This window comes from Rhipicephalus microplus, chromosome 3, assembly GCF_043290135.1.
Source record: "Rhipicephalus microplus isolate Deutch F79 chromosome 3, USDA_Rmic, whole genome shotgun sequence".
Taxonomy (NCBI): Eukaryota; Metazoa; Arthropoda; class Arachnida; order Ixodida; family Ixodidae; genus Rhipicephalus; species Rhipicephalus microplus.
Genome location: NC_134702.1, coordinates 89426293 through 89448027, shown reverse-complemented (window position 1 = coordinate 89448027; position 21735 = coordinate 89426293). Strand labels below are relative to the sequence as shown.

The following is a 21735-nucleotide window of genomic DNA, read 5'->3' as shown; positions in this document are numbered from 1 at the left end:
GACTAACCTCATAAAGTACTAATTCCTTTGATTTAGGGTTATCGAACCACTTCTCCCTTAACAACGGTTAGCTTCTTTCGTTATAAAATGTCGAATATCCACCACAGACATAGGGATCGCGCCATCACGTCCTTTATTCAATGCTTTCTTAGCGAGGCTGTCGATCTCTTCCTTTCGCTTTATTCCAATGTGACTGGGTAGCCATTTTAATACGAGGTTGTGACCCTGGGCTGAGGCATATTCCACAGTTTCTGCAACACATTGTGCTATTTCATCATTTTTAAAGTGATCTCGCATTTTTGATTAGCTGAAGGGCAGGTTTGCTATCCGCGCATATCACCCACTTTCATGGCTCAGAATTCTCACAGATAAGCTTAACTGCTTCAAAGATATAGCCACCCATTCTGCTGTCGTCGATGAAGATTATGCAATATCGTTTTTTTAATCATGAAGCTTTTTGGTGAACGGGTACATGCCACGAATTTCGGACAAAAACACACTGCTCAACGCTATGGCACGGTGGTTAATCACCGTGATGGTTGAGTGAACAAGTACGAAGAAAGAAAAAAATCACAGCATATTCATGGAGTGAATGTTGAGTGGGGCGAAGCGTCCGTCAGCCCGTCCCTGCTTCCGTCCGTCTGTTCGTTCTTGATTTCATCCGTCCGCGTGACCATCTGTCAGTCTGTCCATGCGTCCGTCCGTGAGTCCGTTCATCCGTCTGTCCGTCCATTCGTGCGTCCTTTCATCCGTACGTACGCGCATCCATCCACCCATCCGTCCGCCTGATAATCTGTCTGTCCGTCCGTTCATGCGTCCGTCCATGCGTCCATATAATGAACACTCCAAGTACCGCCATCTCCCATCTCCCACCCCTGTGGCACATACCGCTCTAGAGCGGTATGTGCCACCGGTGGCTACGTACATACATACATACGGAGTAGTGACAGACCCACGCCATCAGGAGCATCGACCCTAAAAGGTAACAGTGAGACGGAAAGAAACATATAAAGAAAGAGAAGCAAAACATTATTGCCCTAAAACAAAATACTTCATGAGGTAGGATCATCACCCGCGGGCCCTAGTTCCGAAGACAACTGTCCTAACCACTCAACTGTCCTCGCACACAGCAAGTAGTAAATTCTTGTAGAGTATCATGTAGCAATGGGGTGGGAAGCTAAGTGAACTCGAGGAGCCCCACATTTTGAAGGTGGAAGTGTCGGTCGACCTGTAGTAGGAGGAGCGACAAGCCCATCTCTGGTTTGCCAAGCTTTCTACGACTTAGAAAACATTGAACTTCTTATGTACTTTCTTTGACTACCCGCAATATTATTATCCCTCCTGCCAGATTGGAGACAATGCGACGGAGTGCATAGGAAACGGACACAACTTACACAAAAATCTTCACAAATTGTTTATTTCCGGAATAATTTTGAAGAGCAGCATTTATCCTAAGAAAAAGTTTCCAGAACAGTCATTTTTTTTAGTTTCCATTTATTGCATATCTTAATCAAATTCGTCGGCCGAAGCCCCCCTCACAGATGTTACAGATGAACAAGCTTGCTAAATAACGTGTTTACTAAGTGTTATTAGCTTTGTTGGTCTTGCGGTGCCTATAACAGCCTCCAAGTCATATCTTTTACTAATGAATTATATTTATAAGTTGTAAGTACACAGTATACATCTATATCTTGACAAGTGTGAAAGTCCCATGCTTAGATAAGTGCAGTGAAACATGGTTGCCTTCTCCACCACCAGTCTTTGTCTTCGAGTCAACACTTTTGAGTTGCTCTTGTGACTGTTCTCGGGCACTTGCGCGTCTCATCAGCCTGCCGAAAGTGAGTCTGTCGAGTGCTGCAGTTGGAGCTTCGCACATCACGAAGACCAAGTACGACAGCACGAAGCACCACACGAGCGCACCGAAGAAACGCGTGGCCTGCAAAAATATTATCGGGTGCCTGTCATTCCACACATCAGAAGAAAACCGTCAAGTAAGTATGACTTCAGTAAAATGAAATGTTGGGTGAGTTGGAGTTGCTTCACGATAACTTAGGGTGGCGAAAAAAATACAGCCCACAAGTAAAAACACCAGCGTTGTCGTGGTGTGCTCTTTTTCTTGTGTGCTCTTTTTTTCACACCACCCTAAAATATCATCAATACCTTCATTTCAAATGAAGTGGCCCACAGTCAATTAGGAATCGGAAATTTGAAGTTGTAAGGTTCAGGTGATAAAGCCAGCATGTATTTCGGAATGGGACTTCAGAATAGCTCAGACCGCTTCGTTATTCCTTAGCGTACACCTTACAACAAGTACATGAATGTTCTTTGAATATATAGCCGCATATTTTATAATGCGGCCAGTCATGGACGGTCAACGAATTCGCTTTTTTGACGTCCTAAGCACTGCACCATGACCGCTAACCTGTATAGGCGGTTTTCGCAGTGGACAAGGAACACAAGAGGATGTTGGTAAGTATGGAGCTTTACCGAGTAAAATATAATATCCTGGACATAGGCAAACGTCCACAACCTACGCGTGTTCCGTCTTTCAGTATTCACCAATGGCGGGTGAAAATCATTGGGGAACCTTTTCATTCTCATTGCACACGAAGCATTTAAATGACTGAGGCAGGGGCACCACACATGATATTTCATTACATCGTGACTATACCAGATGGGGAATTCAACAATAGTAGGTGACAACAATTATTTCATTTTTAGCCAGTAGCTTACGCTAAGCAGTGTTTGAGTCACGTCAATAAATGGCGCTGACATCAAGCCAGTTCGATCAAGCTTTATTTACAAGATACTTTAATGGGTCCCTGCAACACTTTTTGCGCATGGTCAGGAAACGCTGCCGATTAGTTATAGAGGCTTCCGAGAACACGTGAGCCAAATACTATAGCGCAGAACGCAGCCTGCAATTCACAATAACATATCAAAGTCAGCTGGATATTGCTTTCTCTTCTCTCGAGAACTGACGAAGCAAACTAAAACTCACTCGTAGACGGCCATCTATCAGCATTGGCTGATTTGAACATAGCGTGCTTGGTCGTTACAAGGATCGCCGCGGGAGGCCGTGACTTGTCCACGTGTGCATGCGCGGTAACCGTGAAAAAAGAGTGTATTCGAAAAAAAAAAAATAAGTGAGAAAGTGATAAAGTTCACAAGACATGCCTAGCGTTTTTTTTTTCTTTTTGCACATGTCATCTCTCCCTGCTCAGCTCCCAGCCCTTTGACCCCGCCGCGATGGTCTTGTGGCTAAGGTACTCGGCTGCTGACCCGCAGATCGCGGGATCGAATCCCGACGGCGGCAGCTACATTTTCGATGGATTTTCGATGCTGGTGAAAATGCTGTAGGCCCATGTGTTCAGATTTGGGTGCATGTTAAAGAACCCCAGGTGGTCGAAATTTCCGGAGCCCTCCACTACGGCGTCTCACATGATCCTATGGTGGTTTTGGGACGTTAAACTATACATATCAATCATCATCAATAAGCTTCCAGCCCTTTCATTGGGACTATAAAAGTGGGAATGTGATTGCAGCCTGTGACAAGTCACTGCAACTCTATTCGTACTGGATAGATTCTTGAAATTTTTGTAGCATTGAACTCATGAGGCAATATGCTCTTTCAATGAATCCATTCCATGGTTACCCAAAATGTATTTGAGGGCCCTTTTAAGTACAAACTTCAAGTCTACCATGGTAAGAAAGCTATCAGCCTATATATGTTGCTCGGTGGCGGACAGGGCCCTTAACTATATAGGCTACGATTGCCGTGCACGCATCTGTCAGATAAACCTTAAGCTTTCCAATACGGTACAGCCCCCCTACATAATGAAACCACTCAATATAAAACGGCTAATCAGCTCAAGAACGACAGCAGATAGAAATATTTCTCCGAAGAAATGCACTTTGCTTCTGGGCCTCTTTCTTACCAAGGAACCAGAGGACGTGACGTACCTTCTAGAGATTGCACCCACCGCTGGCTCATGGAGTACCTAAGACACATCGGCAAGTATTTGATATGCTTCGTTCCCACACGGGCATTATTCAAAATGTATTTTTATACTTGGGAACAACGCCTGCCCGAAGTGCACTCGATACTCTGGATGCCGCGAACCTAGCCTTTTATGCCAGTTAGCACAGCCATGGCTAGCAACCATCTATCGTTATTTTTAATCAAACGTCAAGGTCACTTCACTCATCCTGTGAAATGCGATGAGACCAAGATGAAACCTTTCTGGTTTTCGTGTTTCCTAAACTAACGCGCTTCAAACAGTCATCATTGGTCAACTCAACGCATCAAAACTACCCTGATTATCTGGTTTGAAGCTGTCAACTCCTCAATACATTTGGCACGCAGCAATATCATCGTTTATATTCTTCGTGAACTGACCTGGTGCAATCCAATCGCATCTGATGATGACAGTCAGTACGTGTGCCTTACAGCTAAAGCGAATAAACTCATGTTTACTCTAATAAGCATTCATATATCACCTTCAAGCAATTTTTTTAAATATTAAAATCAATTGACCGTATGTCACGCTTCATGAATAATTACAGGAGACGTGAAGGAACATCATCAGGCATGAAGAATGCAGACAAACGAAAGAGCACGCCCATAGACAAGTTTCAACTGTATTTATGGATTTTCCTTTTTAAATGATGTTGGTCTTGTTTGTTTGTTTTTCAGGGCCTGACATAGCTGACTTGATTCTTCTTTCGCCTCTAGCTCCTTCATGAGATATGTTAAAGATTTTCAGATACAGAACCATAAGGAATATATCACTCCCACATACCTTGTCATAAAATGGCTCCTAATTTATTTTCTACAGAATACAAAATACTAATGAGACCTGAGCAAAAGTATACGTCCACTGTTCTGAACCCTGGTGAAAAACAAAAATACCGTCAGATATCAATGAGACAGTTCGAAATTTGACTCTTCATCTAGATGTTAGGCTTTAGAATGATTCAGTATTAATATTACCTCAAGCAGTATAAAGCCGTAGACGAATGCTTTTCATGAGAACAGTTGGAAAACTTGATAATCTAGTCACCCATTTCGTCTTCCTGCTTAAATGAGTACCGGCGGCCCATTACATATTCTCAAGAAAACGTGATAAGCCAGAGGCTGAAAATTTGTAATGTTCTGTGTAGCTAAATACACTGAAATTAGAAGCAATAAACTTTTCATATAATATTCTGTCTTGCGATCAACTGCACAACGAAAAAAAAAACCTCAGAAAGCATCTTCATTTAAATGAATGCCTTTAGCCTGGGTGCCTTTTGGGCGGTACTGCGATATATATTACACAAATTACAGCCTATTAAACTTACCTGATTAAACTCGGAAAAGTAGACTCTTTCTCTCGAGGAGTGCATCACGAGTTCAAGAAACGGCAGATGTATCAGGTACACGCCGTACGAAAGCTTGCTCAAAGGAACGAATGCATTCCAGGACAGAAGCTTGTTCACAGGGCCTAAAACAAAAGCAAGCTGCTTATAACAGCTTTCATCTTGACTGTGTAACTATGTTTTCAAACGAAACAAACAAACAAACAAGTGATTGAATGAAGATAGATAACTAAATAAAAGAATTCGGGAAGTGAAATTGTCATTGCGGTCGCTGCTTTTGGAGCCCCGCGCGAAGCAAGTAGGCACACCGCACTGTAGACAAATCTGCTCTTCCCAGCTATCGTACACGCTCCATACATGACAAAACCGTTTTTGTACAAGAAAGTGTGCAGTCTCAAAAACAGTCATAGAAGTGACGCGTGAACATGGCGCACCGTTCGCGGTGACCGCTTGCACGTCGCCACCACCGATCCCAGCATGCAACGGTCGCGGGAGCAAAATCGGACCAGAGCATTCTCGTTGTAGGCAGGCTCTCGCGGTCAGATTCCCACTAGTTCTCGTGACTGCCACGCGGCCCCCCTCCATGGTGCAGCTTTCTGACTGAGTTTATTCCAGTAACGTTGTAAGAAAAAAACTGGCAGATCCCACGTACAGGGGGAATCGATGATATGCGAAGTACGAATGAGAAATGTTGATATGTCACTTTAAAATCAGCACAACGTTACGAGGTGGAGATGAATGATGCCGTACATAACTTCCGTGTCAGGATTATCACGTTTGGTTGTGTCGTTTACCTTCGTCATCTATTCACGTCATGCGATACCAAAATTAGTATATGTGGAGCTAGCGAAACGTCCGTGAGCAATATATGAGTGTTGTATGCTGTCATGTTCTCACATGACACGCGTGTCAGGAATATCATGTTTGCACATGTCATGTATTTCGTTATTCATTGACGTCACTTAACACAGAATTTTTTATATGTGGAGCTAGCGAAATGGCCGCAAGCGCATCATGAAGAGCACAATATACTCCAATGTAGCGTTGACGTGCGCGCACGCTGGACACAGCGACGCTACGTTCACAAACCACGAGCACACTGTAGTTAGACGCCATGCGTGACCAGCGTCCATCGGCACGGCCCGACGGCAACTGGTGCGAAATGCGACATGCTGCAATTAGCGCCGACGCGTTACCTAGACAGCACTGCGTCTCCCTCTTTTCGTGATGGAGGGACGCCGGACGCGCTAAAACGCGCATGCGTCAAGGCACGAAGCGCGGCACGCGCCTTCGAGTATATGGCAGGACCGGCACCTGGCGTCGCAACGCCGGCGTGACACGTCAAAATGAACGCCGGCGATTACGCGCACCGCGTCACGTCGAAATGTATTGGCGCGTTGACTGTGGCATGTAGTCATTTTCTCACATGACACACATCTCATGTTTATCATGCTAGCACCAGTATCATACCTTCATCATCCATTCACGTCCCGTAATTCCAAATTTGGTATAAGTGAAGCTAGCGAAACGGCCGCCAGTGCATCATGAGCGTGGCATGTAGTCATGTTGTTACAAGACATGCATGTGATAATTTTCATGTTACAGTCTGCCGCTTGAGTTCGCCTTGCAATCATGCCATATTATACCAGTTTTGCAACATATGTGAACGGAACCACCGCAAGATCAGCAAGACCATGAAATGTAAATGATGTTATTCATAACACACATGTCATGATTTTCATGTTATGACTAAACAGTTATATTCGCCATACAGACATGTTAAATCATACCAAATTTGATATTGATGCCATCACCGAAATGGCCAGGAAAGCTAAAGTCGTAGGTGGCTAGATAGATAGATAGATAGATAGATAGATAGATAGATAGATAGATAGATAGATAGATAGATAGATAGATAGATAGATAGATAGATAGATAGATAGATAGATAGATAGATAGATAGATAGATAGATAGATAGATAGATAGATAGATAGATAGATAGATGCGCTCAAGGTCGCCGAAGTTCGCAAGAAATGCTTCGCATTTAAAACGCGCTCACAAATGTTTGCGAATCCTTCACAGAGATTTCTGAAACATGCGTCTTATTCTGTGTATCCGAACCTTCTTTGTAGAGCGCTTTCAAGTGCTGTGAAACGTAAAAATTGCCAGGCCTGCGCGGACATGCAGCAAATTCACACTAAAATCTGCAAATGTCGCCTTTCTAAAGTTTGCTGTGAAATATCTTGAGCCGAAGAATGCATCTACACTTGCAAGATTTGCACCACGCCACCTATCATAGTTCAAGTAAAGTAGCAAGCACCTACTATGTCATTATTCTACATTCTTCGTAATTCATCATCAATCTGCGCCCTATACATTCGTAAGGTGTCCAGCGCGCTGTATTTGTCCTGTGCTTTGTCCTGTTGTTTTTGGTTACTGTATTAGTATTATGTGCTGTTTCACATTGCAAACCATGATATGATGATGAGAGACATTTTAGTGGAGGGCTCCAGAAGTTTTGACTATTTGATGTCCTTCGTTAAATCTTCTTCTCTGAACCGAAATAAAGTGTGATTCATCATCATCTGATGTTCTTACATCACTCAGTACAACACTATCTACCATTTTGCCTCCATCCAAATGGATCCACCGCAACCAGAATCGAACTTGCAAACCTCGCATCAGCAGCCTAGCACCGTAACCGCTGAACTACCAAGACAGGTTGTGTCTTTTTTGGAGATGAAGACTTATGACTGATCGCGCTGTATTGCATTAGAAGCTCTCAAAAACACACTAACTGCGACATTAATGCCGTGGTTATCAGTTTACTATTCTACCACGATTTATCATAAATGTTAATGCATATCCTTGCCCGACGGGGCACCTGACGAGTTATTTTTGCGAAGGAGTTTTGGCACCACTGTGGCTGAGTGGTAGAATATTCGGCTCCCCCGCAGAGTGTCTGGGATCACACGTCCTTCAAAACGAGATACTTTATCTTTGCCTTTTTTTCTTATTTCGCATTAGAGGGGTCACGGACATCACCGTTGGCGGACAACTACACCTGTAGTGACCAAAAATCGGTTGGTGTGACCTCATGATAGCTGCGAATGCAAAAACATATCTACGTCTGGTCTTTTAGATGCAAAGCAGCTCTTTGAGTCACGTGTGTAACGCCTGTTGCGAAAGACGGCGACGCCAACACGGTCCCGAAGGCGCCACTGCTTTCAACTCCGCCGGGAAGGTCACCAGCCGTTTGGTAGCGTATGTTTCTCAGCTCGCGACTGCTTCTGCGCAGAGCTGATAAGACGAGCGGACGAGACGACGGTGAGTTAAATAAGGTTTATGTACAGCATATATACAGAGGCGTTACAATTTCGGCACTGGGGCCGACAGAGACTCGAAGAGCCGAGCTCTCCTCTCTAACACATAGGTCAGCTTTTCGCCTAAGACCGCCGACTCACACACATGTCGGCTCTCCGACACGGGGACTCCTCTCACATAGGACCGCCGATCGCGACGCGCCGCAGGGCTTCTTTTATTTGCACCGGGTCCAACCAAAATGTCCAATCAGAAGCGCCGCTGGTCGTCGGGGCAGATTCCTCCAATGGGGTCGCCGCTGGGCCACGTCGGACCCCCAGACACGAGGACGCCGGCTCGCTGTCACGTGCGCTGCTGACTCAATGCACGTGGGCCAGAGAGGCGCCGCGCGTGTTCACGCCGTTGAGTTGTTCGCGTCAGGTGGACTGCGGGCCGGCCTTGACCCAGATTGCCTTTTTCAGAGGCACGGACGTTTGACGAGGACTCGCTGGCATAACAGCACTCCCGCCGCCAGACAATGCACCGGAAAGACGAGCTGCTTCCACGGGGCTCGGATGTCAGGTGCGCTCGTTCGCCAGGTCCCTTCAGGTTCGCCTCCAGGGCCGGAAACACATCCCATTTTTGACGACGGATCCCAGCTCCACTGGCTTGTCGCCACAACTTGTCGACCAGCTTCACTCGTCTCTTCTGACCACCTTCGGTTTCAGCACTTGTCGATAATTCTGCAACTTGCTAAGAACGGTTCGACAACAAACAACACACGACACAAGCAAGTGCCCTCGGTCACCCGACAGAACACCAGACAAAGTATAGTACATTATATACCTATCTACGTGTCTAAAGGAATTTTGTTCCCTCTACATCAAGAGGCACATGTGGGACACAAGACTCTTAAAGTAAGAACTTGAATTTTTCACAATTACAACAACGCAACGAATTAGAATACCACATAAAAATGGCCCCTTGAGATCACTCTGAACGAGAGCGCTCAGCCCAGGTCGTGATGAGGTCAAAATTTTGCCCCGAATCGCCAGCGAGAAACCGAAAGGTTGAGAAGTTACTAGCTGGAACGCACTGCTCAATGCACCTGCATTAGCGTTTACCTTTCCTTTATTTTTTTTTGATAGCGAACGTCAAAGTTGCGCTGTGGAGCAACATGCTCCACTTCAGTAACCGGCCACTTTTAGGCGACGATACCTATGCGGCACCAAGAGCGGCTCACACTTTCGACGTTGCACAGGGGAACAACGATACGGCTTGCTACGGATTGACTCCTCACCGCTTAGCTCGATATCGTGTTCGATCACCTTCGTGTTTCCGGGGCGGTCCGAAAACACGTCTTCACCTCGGAACCAATCTTTCTCAGGTCCTCTTTCTCAGGTCCTCCTTCACTTAAGCTAGGCTCTAGGTTTATCTGCTCCCGGATTACTTTCGATCCCCCTTCAATTACCTCACTAGAACTCAAAATTTCTGCTTCTTCTTCCTTTGAAGCATTCAACAACAGATTTACGACCGCTTGATGTTGAACGTATGGTTTCATCAAGTTGTAAATTTTGTCCGGCCGCCTTCCTAATTTCACTTCATAATTTGTATCGCAAGGCTTCGATAATACTTTGGCGGGCCCTTCCCAATCAACCTCAAGCTTGTTCTTTTTGAACGGCTGCAGCAGCATTACCTGACTCCCTACTTCAAAAGCACGCTTCTTCACCGATTCCTCGTAGTGCTCCTTCGACAGCACTTTTGCCACGTTTTTCTGGCTTTCCACTAGCGCTTCAATTTGGCTTTCCACTAGCGCTTCAATCGAGAGATCCTCACGCTGCTCTCGAATGAGCGTCTCTCGATCAACTCTCGGCAGCTCGCTCCAACTTTCCGCTACAGGCGAGAGCGTTGCAACCCTCTCACTCTGACTCAATGGCGCCATGTCGTCTCCCCTTTCTACGGTAACCGCGCCGGTCGGTTCGGCGACGGGCCGCTCGCGTGACTGCTCACATGACTCATGCGGAAACTTTCCTTTCTGGGGTTCCGTCGACCCGCCGACAAGGTCACTTGAGAGTTCACCGCATTGAACCAGATCAAGCTGCCGCGATAGCTTCCGCGCTTGCGATCGCGTGAGAGCCATGCACGCTAAGTTGGGGAAGAACGATTTGCCCTGCTCTTTGAGAAGCTGCTCTGAGTTGTTGGAGAAAAGATAAGGAAAACGATCATTTAGCGCGGCAGACACCGCCGCTTCGGTGCGAAGCTCCCCGAACGGGCCTTTAATGACAACCGTGGCGATTGGTAAGCGAACACTCTGCTCCTCGGCGACCTGCCTGATCCACGCGCATTCTCCTGTGAAGTCATCCGGAGACACCAATGAAGAATGGACAACGTCCATGGTTGCCGCTGAGTCTCTAAGTGCTCGGCACGTTTTCTCATTCACCCTAATTTCTTGGAGATACGGCTCCAACAACCGAATGTTTTTTTCTGATTCTTGGATCGTTGCGAAGGCAAACTTTTCCTGACAGTTTCTCGCGATGTGTCCTTCCTTTTTGCAGTTGTAGCAGATTAGCGGCTTCCGTTTGTTTTCCGATTCAAATGCCTGTGTGGTAGAAACCTCACTCGATTTCTCCGCTTCTGTTTGCCCTTCCCCTACACTGTCCTTCGTAAGAGACGGGTCCTTCTTGAAATTACGGTGCGGATCGGGTCTCCGTTGATCAGGTTTCTTTGAAAAGCCCTCTTTCCTTTCATCCTTTTCAACGCGCACTGCCCTGCTATGCAACTTTCGGCGAGCATAATACTCCTCAGCTAACTCAGCTGCCTTGTTTAACTGTACGTCCCCAAGTCTGTCCTGCAGCCAAAGTTTGACATCCTCCTCGATGCAGCGGTAGAATTGCTCCAATGCAACGCATTCCACCACTTTATCGCGGTCGTCATAAACACCTTCGCCTTTGAGCCATTCAATCAAATCGGCTTTAAGACGAAACGCGAAGTCAACGTGTGACTCATTCCCCTTTCTAGCATACCGGAACCTTTGCCTGAAAGCCTCGGGTGACAACTTATAACGTCTCAAGAGCACTCCCTTAACCTCGTCATAGCTCTCAAACGCTTCCCTCGACAAGCAAGTTATCGCGTCGGACACTTCGGCGGGAAGAAGAGCTAGCAGGTTCCGCGCCCAAAGAGGCCGCTCCAAAACGTTTCGCTCACAGACGTGTTCAAACTTGACGAGATACTTCGCCATCTCCTCGCCGACTACGAACGGTGGCAGTTGGTCCCGAATTCTAAAACCGCTGACCTGTACTGTTGGAGAAGCTACGCTAGGCGCCTGCGAACACTGTAGGATTGCCAATTCTAGTCGTTTCAACTCGAGACGCTCCTGTCTCTCGGCCTCCTCGCGACGTTCGCGCCTTTCAGCTTCTTCACGTTCGCGAGCTTAGCGCCTTTCAGCTTCTTCGCGAGCTTCGCGCCTTTCAGCTTCTTCGCGAGCTTCGCGCCTTTCAGCCTCTTCGCGGCGTGCTTTAATATCCACCCAGGCCTCATCGACTTCCTCAGCCGACACTCCCTCATCCTTCATGATCTCAAGGATCGCTTGCTTTCGTTTCGCACGGCCCAAAGTAATGCCGAGTTCCTCACAAATTTCGATGAGTTCCTTCACTTTAAGGTTCTCCATCGTTCACACTAGCCTCTTGCTGTTTGCCCCTGTTAACAATTTACTTGCCGTACCCACTATAAGTCAACTAGCAAGACGCGCAAGCAATTTTTCACTCTCCCGTGTTTACCCCCTCCGCTATAACTTTGGTTTCAAAGCACTTCGACTTTGCTTGAAACGATCAAAGCTCACTCTAATGCTTCACACAGCCCTTCTCTAAACTACTACAACCTGAGCTAGAGTAGTCTGGTGAACTGAGGGGAAAACATCAGGCACTCACCGCATCGATGTCGCTGACGCCGGCCGATCCCACAGCTGCCAACCACTGTTGCGAAAGACGGGCCTATCCCACCGCTGCCACCACTGTTGCGAAAGACGGCGACGCCAACATGGTCCCGAAGGCGCCACTGCTTTCAACTCCGCCGGGAAGGTCACCAGCCGTTTGGTCGCGTAAGTTTCTCAGCTCGCGACTGCTTCTGCGCAGAGCTGATAAGACGAGCGGACGAGACGACGGTGAGTTAAATAAGGTTTATGTACAGCATATATACAGAGGCGTTACAATTTCGGCACTGGGGCCGACAGAGACTCGAAGAACCGAGCTCTCCTCTCTAACACATAGGTCATTTTTTCGCCTAAGACCGCCGACTCACGCACATGTCGGCTCTCCGACACGGGGACTCCTCTCACATAGGACCGCCGATCGCGACGCGCCACAGGGCTTCTTTTATTTGCACCGGGTCCAACCAAAATGTCCAATCAGAAGCGCCGCTGGTCGTCGGGGCAGATTCCTCCAATGGGGTCGCCGCTGGGCCACGTCAGACCCCCAGACACGAGGACGCCGGCTCGCTGTCACGTGCGCTGCTGACTCAATGCACGTGGGCCAGAGAGGCGCCGCGCGTGTTCACGCCGTTGAGTTGTTCGCGTCAGGCGGACTGCGGGCCGGCCTTGACCCAGATTGCCTTTTTCAGAGGCACGGACGTTTGACGAGGACTCGCTGGCATAACACGCCGTAAGTGCGTGAGTGCGTACGAACGCACTGAAATGCGTTTCCTTGCTGCAGGTGTTGGAGCGGTGCCAAGTAGGTCACACCATAGTTCCACGTTGACGTCGTACTCCCCTCGCGTGCTTCCATCGCAGGTGCGTGCGGCCGTAACTCTCTCCCTCACCCACGCCACGCTCGCCACAGCGCATGCAGAGGCTGGCTCCTCCGTCCACTTGCAACACACTTCTCTCTCGCTTCACCCTCTCCACCGCCCACAATGCTCGACCACACGTCGAGTGGAAACACTCTTTCGCCTCGTTTATGAGCGATGAAACTCACAGAAAACCTAGCCCATCCCCTCTGTCTTTACGTTTCAAACAAACGTTTACTCCAGTAAACGCTACACCGAGTTTCGCTTCAAACTGCGCTTCTAGTACAATCGTCGACGCCCGTTTAAACCAGGTCAACGCCGTGCGCACCACTACTACTTAGCATCTCATGAGGGTTTCCTTCGTGAAGATGGTCTATAATTTTATGGTATACATCTCAAGTTGTTTTAGCTATGTGCATGTAAAACACCATGGCGACATTTTTAGCTTTCATCATGCTTGTTGGTTTTTTTTTATCACTGTTTGCCCTGCATTTTCTATAATTTCCTTTTTCAGTGCGAGAGCCGATAGGCTTAGAGTGTAGCTAGTGTCCTGTGGAGGATTCCCTTGATACCACTAGCTCGTCTCAAAGTTGTGTTCACAGGACTTCTTCAATGAATTTTCTTGACATGAACTTATAGCAGCAATTTACTACTTTTCAATCTACGGAACAAAACGAAAATACAGCCTTTTCGTTGCGAGATTCGTGACTGCCGCAAACATTGCATCACAATAAGGTGATCCTCAGTCAAGAAAACTTGTGAAATGGTCCTTAAGCACTTCATGCATGCGGGTTATATAAGATAACTCAGTCATGAATATAGATAACGTGCCTGAAACCACTCAATCAGAATTGTTAGATTCATTATTAAAAACAATGAAATAGTCATTGTCATGTCTTGACAATGCTATAAAACTGCATGGTGCTAAATGCTCATGAAGATTATGATAACGCTTTGCAAGAAATTGGTCACGTTAACAAAAAAGATTGCATAATTCTTAGCCAACACCATTTTATTACCTAATTGTATTTCCACACCATTCTGCATAGGTCGCGCACATAGAAATTTAAAGCACACCCAAAAACTGTTTACATGATACCCCGGCTGTATATTGAAGCTATGTCTATGTCGTTCCCATTCATTCAGTGCCTTGAACCAAAAAATTTATTTAAATCTGAAAAAGCCTATATAAAAAACGTGGTTTACACCAATCGAAAATACCGAAAGTTTGACCTCTCTTTGAAGAATTTCAATTTTTTTCCTGTTTGGTCGAAGAAATATATATCGTTCACAGAAAACGACTTGAGATAGCTTTGCAAAAACTGGTATTTTTGCAAGGTTTCATTTACAGATATGATGACTTGTAGATGACCACGTCTCTCTCAGGCCCTGCCATTATGTGTGTTGTAACTAACGAACAGCAATACAGAAACAGTGCATGGTTGAGATGACATTCTGATTAAGCCTTCAAAATTATAATCACTCTGAGTATTTATTAGAATGATGGCCTTCGAGGTTCACTTTTACCCCCAGGAAGCAAGTAGACAGGTTAAGAAAAAGAGCAATTCATGTTTTCGATACTTTATCTTAACAAATTGTTCCAAAAATAAAGTGAGATATTCTTTAAAATTTGATACAAACGTTACCGCATACCAAACGCGCTTAGAGTTTGAGTGTTTACTTGGCACATGTGAGGTTTATTACGGATACAGGACTTAGGCTGAAGCACAAAGAAAACATGCCTCTTTTGACCATTCTTGGAAACAGCGAGTTTCATCGAATATGCAGCACATAAAGAAATAATGGTGCTCTTACCACCTCGGCCGGTTGAGCACGTCAGCGTAAGCCAACCAATGCAGAATGACCACAGAATTCTGTCGAAGAAGGCCAGAGTTATCTCCACGTAGTTCGTGGTGGGATTCTCTTCCAAGTACCAGGGAAGCTTTATGAATACACAGAAGACGCCGCAGCTGATACAAGCACACCAGCCTGCCAGCAGAACAGTCTGCAATGTAAAAGCAAAAAGAGCTTCCATTGCCCTTACGTACTTCTTACAAAGGCCTGTCACTATTCAATCGCTTCATAGCTTGCGGCGTATTTTGCGATCAAGTTCTGCAGCGTTGGGAATTAAAATGGCACGAAATTATTAAGCAATATTTCGTGTAGTGCAGCGCCATACACATTAGTCTCGGTATTGCTTTTGAGGATGGAGCTGCATGGATTGCACGCACAAACTATTATAGCCAAACTCTTCAACATCTTGTCCATAGTACGCATAATTAAAAAGCAGGTGCTATATATAGAGAGAATAAGACAGCATCGACTTATTGTCAAAATCTGTCTGGTAGTCTTGTAGCCACACGTTGCAAATACTAAGCACATTATGCAAGGTTTTGTTGCACACAGCTCATAAGGCAAACATTAAAATAAACCAAATGCTGGGGGAAAGAGATTAGTATTATATCTATTATGAAGGTGCCGTACCTTTGACAACATGCAATCAATATTACTTCTTGATACACAACTGACACTCCTTGACAACAATGTGTGTACTCTGTGAATAATATCCACAGCTTCTTTGTGAGCGCCTGCACACTGCTGTGATTTTATGAACTTTCATAATTTCTCTTCATAGGGTTATAAACAAAAAAAAAACGTACTCCTTTATTGGTGGAAAGGAAACCAAAGAAAAATTTGGCGCGGTCTCCGTTTTTCGTGTTCGTAGCACTCATGTGCTACTGTCGCAGTTTTTTTTTATAAAAAATTATTGCCAATGAATGACATGCAAGCGAGGCAGTTCTATGATAGAAAAAATGCTCTACCCTTTACAATTTGACTTTACTACCCTTAATAATTTCATTCAAACTGTTAAAGTAGAAAACGTAATCAGTTAAGGCAGATGTTATGCCCTCAGTTTTAGTACTTACTTGCCTCTTGACGTGTCGAGGAAAAAATATGGATTAAACTGAAAATTTTATGCAGTTGTTTGTGGTTTTGTATTCGTCACGCTATTTTTTTTTTGCATTAACAAATATCACGGCTAGTTCTTTGATCGTACTAAGTACTGGATAGGATTTATTTACACAATAAAGAAATGTTTGATGAAGATAGCAAGAACAAGACTTATTCAAGCTATAACCATCTTTCTAGCATCTAAGCTATAACTAGAGTCAACAATTGAGCACAGGAACAATGCCAATTTACAAATATTTTTTCTTTTATTTGCGGATTGTAGATCCGGCATCTATGAGCCGGTGCTAAATATTTGTGTTGGAACTATGAAAATAAGTGCGAATTCCCTACCAGGCTACTTATGGAAGCTCTTTACATTAGAAAGAAAAAAAGAAAAACTGTCAGTGACCTTTCCGTGGTGCTGCGCAACAAACTGTTTTTAGATAGGTGGTTCTAGCCTGTATCGGTCTTGTTCTCCCGATCATGACGATTACTCGGTGGCTGTAATGGGCAGCGTGCCTGTGCGTGCTATGGCAGCTGGGGTTTAGGGAAGCTTTTAGGGTGAAAACACCTTAGGGTTAAAGCTTGTCGTCTACGTCCGCGGTGTCCGTCACGCGCACATCTGTGGATGTGGGTCGCAAGAAACATTTATCAATAGACTAACATCAATAATAATTGTGACAGATAAATGTAAACTATCCAGAAGCACAATGCATCTATATTAGTCAGCGAGATCATCGTGCACACCATGGACTTTAGAACATAACTTTGTCGTTGACTCTCACTGTATGCTGCCATGGCATATGAAAAACCATTGCTACAGCCGAAAAATATGTGTGTAGGTGAATAAAAAAAGTTTGCAAGAGAGGAAGAACAACCACGACTGTGACGAAGCAAAATCAAGCACCTACAACCACAAACCCTTTATACTAGTCAGTGACTTCAACGTCGACATTATGGACCTTAGTTTCCAGCTTTGCCGTAGACTCTTTATGTCCATTTAGGTGACATTGTGTGAGCCACAACGCTTGGGCAACATATGTTTACTCAAGCACACAATACTCAGAGCTTCGCCTGCTCACCGCATTCCATGTCATATTGAATGCATGGACTCTTTAGGAGCGAAGCTCCTTTTTGTTTAACATTCTCGCTTGTCAGGCTTAACCAGCAGTATCGCCCGAACAGTATAATAGATGACGTTGTCTCATATAAGATATACAAGTGCAACTGAGTGAAGATTTCTCGATGCCACTTAACTACTACCATCTGATTGGCTACTGTGCGGTGTGTGCCTGCGTGCGTGGGGAACGAGTGCACAGAGAGACTGACAGACACAGACAAACACACAGGCAGGCAGGCAGGCAGGCAGGCAGGCAGGCAGGCAGGCAGGCAGGCAGGCAGGCAGGCAGGCAAACAGACAGACAGACAGACAGACAGACAGACAGACAGACAGACAGACAGACAGACAGAGAGACAGACAGACAGACAGACAGACAGACAGACAGACAGACAGACGCTCGGACGCACGCACGCACTCACGCAAAGACGGATGGATGGACGTATGCGTGGACGAAGAGACAGATGGACGCTTTGCCCCTCTCATCATCATTTACTCCGTGAATTTGCTGTGATTTTTTTAACGAAGCTAAGTTGGCACGGGCACTTGTGTTGAGCTGTGAGTGTGCCTTATTTCTTTGTTCTGCGTTGAACCAGTGCTTTTCAAGATTGGCATTCTTCTCGTAGGCCTTTAAGCACACTAGGCCATGAAAACGTAGTACTAAAGTATTTCATATACCATGACATGTAACTTGAGCTAGTGTTTATAGAGTCAATTGCATTACACCACTTTTTAATCTGCATTGCTGCCGCCGAAACAGGTCTTTGCTTTCATTGATGCTAGTCAGTGAAGGATAAAATAGACGGAAGTGATTGTCAGTGGCTTCGTTTAGATCACTTTCCTTAGAAGCGCTAAAGTATTCCATTGCATATATCGCACACTTCGAAAAATTTCGGTTTAAAAGCAGAAGCCCACCTTAGAAATCTTACGCTCTCTGAAGTCAGCTAGGATGAGGGATGTCATGCAGCCGCTGAAGTAGCACACGGCGTGATAAAAAGGTTTAGAGTAATAATCCCTGACCGTGCTCATCATTCGCCTGGAAGAAAAAATAACCAAGACGCTAAATAAAGCGAAATAGATAAATAAATAAAGCGAAATAGCACTTTTACACTTCGGATCATTTGATAAGTTGGCATGTCTGAAGTTCATATGCTTACTTGAAGCCTCGAAACAGAGAAACAAAAACAAAATAAGAGTTTGTATATGCATCTGTGCCTGAACATGGAGCCAATAGAGAGAAAAGTTTAGTAACTTCGTTCTCTTGCGCAATGCTACGCTCTTCGTGCCCGTCGTCTTGCGCTTACGCATAAGCAATGTGTAAGTTCTGTGTAACGATGCTGGTCCTGCGTTCAATTCCTTTACAAAGCGAAATCTTCCCAAACAGCTCGCCTCACGGTCTGCGGCCCATTAGCGTTTGTTTTATGGAAACTACTCCGTCGTGTAACGTGGTTCTACACAAAACAGCACATGTGTACTCAATCGGTGTGTACATACTTTTATCTGTACCTTATACGGCCCTAATGTTTGTCTAGCTGGCTTTGTAGGCAACGGAAAGTTAAGCAACTAAACAAAACATGCCCAATAGTCAACATTACCCTCACTAAAGTTGATATGCTTCTTCTAGGGCCGTATTTATTTGCCCCATCCGAGTGCGTTCTATCAGAACCCAGAGAGCTGTGCGATTGCATGCATTAATACGGATGATGTATGTCGGCGATGATGCCCAAGGTATGTTGTGTATTGTGTATGCTGTGTATTGGTCTTTGTGTCTCTTTCGTAAGTGTACACGTGTGTGTGTGCACTGAAGCTTGAGTATGCAGCCAAACCAACTAGCCCGTCTTTCCGTATTACTGAACTCCTGCAGGCTGAGCAAACAGCGCCAGGAAATCAGTGGCGCAACTCTGCTACCTAAAGGTAGCATATAGAGTATCTTTAAGCCTGACGGCATGGTCACGCTATCGCTCGGTGGTGGATGAGAACCAGCGCTGCACAATCCATGCACAAGGGTTTTTGTGCAACCATGGAGAGATGGCGCGACTACACCGCGTAAATCAGGGCCTTTATGTTATTGCGATAGCAATTATATGGACACTCTCGGCTGGATTTTGCCGCCAGCGTCAGCGTGGGCGTCAACGTTGACGTCGGCGCCGACGTAAATGTCATGCACCGTATATGTATATGCATCTATATATATGAAAATGCAAGAAAAAATAAATCCCAGAGAAAAAGACTCCGGCACGCGGAATCGAACGCGGGACCTCCGCGTCGTGAATGCGAGGCGTTAAACGTTCAGCGACCGATAGGTCCCTCCTTCAACGTTCAAACAGCAAGCTCTTCATATCTGCCAGCTACCACCGTTGGCGGGCATCTCAGGGTGAAACTATCGTGTTTTCCACATTATCAGCAAGATGGGGCAGTGAACGCGCGGCGGCTCTGAGCTCTCATGCGCACCTTTGCCCGCGTAGAGAATAAGGGGATGTACGCTCGATCGCGCGCCCTTATTTTGCAGTGGGGAGAATCGTACCTCTTCACAATTCTTTGAGTTTTGTGGGAACAATTTGGTTGTAGTTACCGGGCGCACAATAATCACTGGAATTGTTGCACAGCCTCCGCTTGCGAAAAGAGCGCGCTTTTCGAACACAGCGAAGTAACAACTGAGATGCTTATTCGCGTTAATCTGTACCTGTGAGTATGTTTCGTGCGTTCAATGTGCGTGAGAAACGAGGGGCACGTTTCGATGCGCTTGTCATTCTGCGCGTGATCTTCCAATTGATTGCTATCGCGTTCATTGCTTCGCCTTTGCGGCAAAGCTGCGACTTTGTTCAGGATCCCTATAATTTCTTCAAGAATATATATAAGAACTTTAGCACGATTATCATGACAACATAACAAGAGACACCACGTTGCTAAAATAACTGATCAAGATAGGGCCAAAGAGGCTCAGCGCAAATTCATCGCCCGCCATGAGGTATTGCCAATTGCAGTTGCCAAATGCAGTTGATTTTGGCAATACACTGGCAAATGCATTGCCCACCAAACTTGCGTTTCATAGAAGCCTGGTCAATATCCAATATAAACGTAGGAGTTCGTCAGTAACAGACTTTGCGTGATCAGCGTTTCTGATCGCCTGCAGTTTGCCAGACACCTTCACACCACCTTCAAGGAGAGAGACTTACTGCAGTGCGACTTCTGGCAGTGACGAACCGGCAACATGCCAACGAACACCGGCACCGTGAAAGTGTCGTGTGGGGTACGCATCGCGACTCATTGCCACCAACATCTGCCATGGTGATGCAGTTGCTATGGTGCTCAATTGCTGAACGTTTGTCCCGGTATTAGATCCCTGCCGCGGCGGCAACACATTCGATTGAGACGAGAATGGCTGAAATCCGGATGTGTAGAATTAGGGGCACGTTAAAGAACGCCAGATGGCCGAAATTTCTGAAGCCTTCAACTGCGGCGTACCCCTTCATTACACCAAGGTTTAAAAAGGCTAAACACCGCAGTTATTATTGTTCTTGCTTCTAGCGACCCCCAGTGGCTGCGCGTAACCCCCTGCCTGCATTTGAGTCCAAATACTGAACGGGAAGCATCACTCAGCAATCAACAGCTTGTAGGTATATTGAAAAGAAAACATATGACAGCAAATTAGTTTTGCACTGATGTATTTTGGAAAACAGTTTGATCGGTGTCTGTGCCTGCAGAGTTGTTTAGGGCATTCTGTGTAGACATGCAACTTAGCAACGTTGCTTGTTGGGTGAGTTGGAACAAGTCAATCATAATGTAGTGCAGCGCAAAAAACAGGCAGCAAACGAACGACAGAATTTCCTCGTTTTCTCACTCGTTTGTTGTCTGTTTTTGGCGCTGCACTACATTTTCATTGTTTACAAATGTACTTACTCAATGTCCGGGAAAGGAGCAATGAGGAATGGTAGCAAATGCAACCTGGCCATGGTCCACGTTGCAATGGCACATCCTAGCAAGGAAAGCACGGCCAATACTGCCAAGGTCAGACGTTTGTGCCTGTGAAAGGACAACGCACGACCATTCATAAACCATGCATTGTCCGCGGAATGATTTTACCATCAGTACTACCCTGTGTACATACCACGACGAGGCTTTGGCCAAAAAAGTGAACATTGCATAATGTTCCCACCAATTCGACATGAAGTTTATCTATATGATGGGTGATGTAACCTACACTTAAAATTCTATAAACTTCATT

The 21735-nt window shown here is 45.7% G+C and overlaps 1 protein-coding gene across 1 annotated transcript in view; it reads right to left on the bottom strand.

Moving 5' to 3' along the window:
* Window positions 1–1390: 1390 nt before the first annotated feature.
* Window positions 1391–21735, bottom strand: part of LOC119160063 (nose resistant to fluoxetine protein 6-like) — a 52924-nt gene continuing 32579 nt past the window's right edge. The window contains exons 11-15 of the mRNA XM_075888377.1: window positions 21411–21533; window positions 18426–18546; window positions 15257–15446; window positions 5344–5486; window positions 1391–1936 (exon numbers count right to left, since the gene is read on the bottom strand). Coding sequence (XP_075744492.1) covers window positions 1685–1936; window positions 5344–5486; window positions 15257–15446; window positions 18426–18546; window positions 21411–21533 — 829 coding nt within the window. The 3' untranslated portion in view covers window positions 1391–1684. The remainder of the gene's footprint in view (window positions 1937–5343; window positions 5487–15256; window positions 15447–18425; window positions 18547–21410; window positions 21534–21735) is intronic.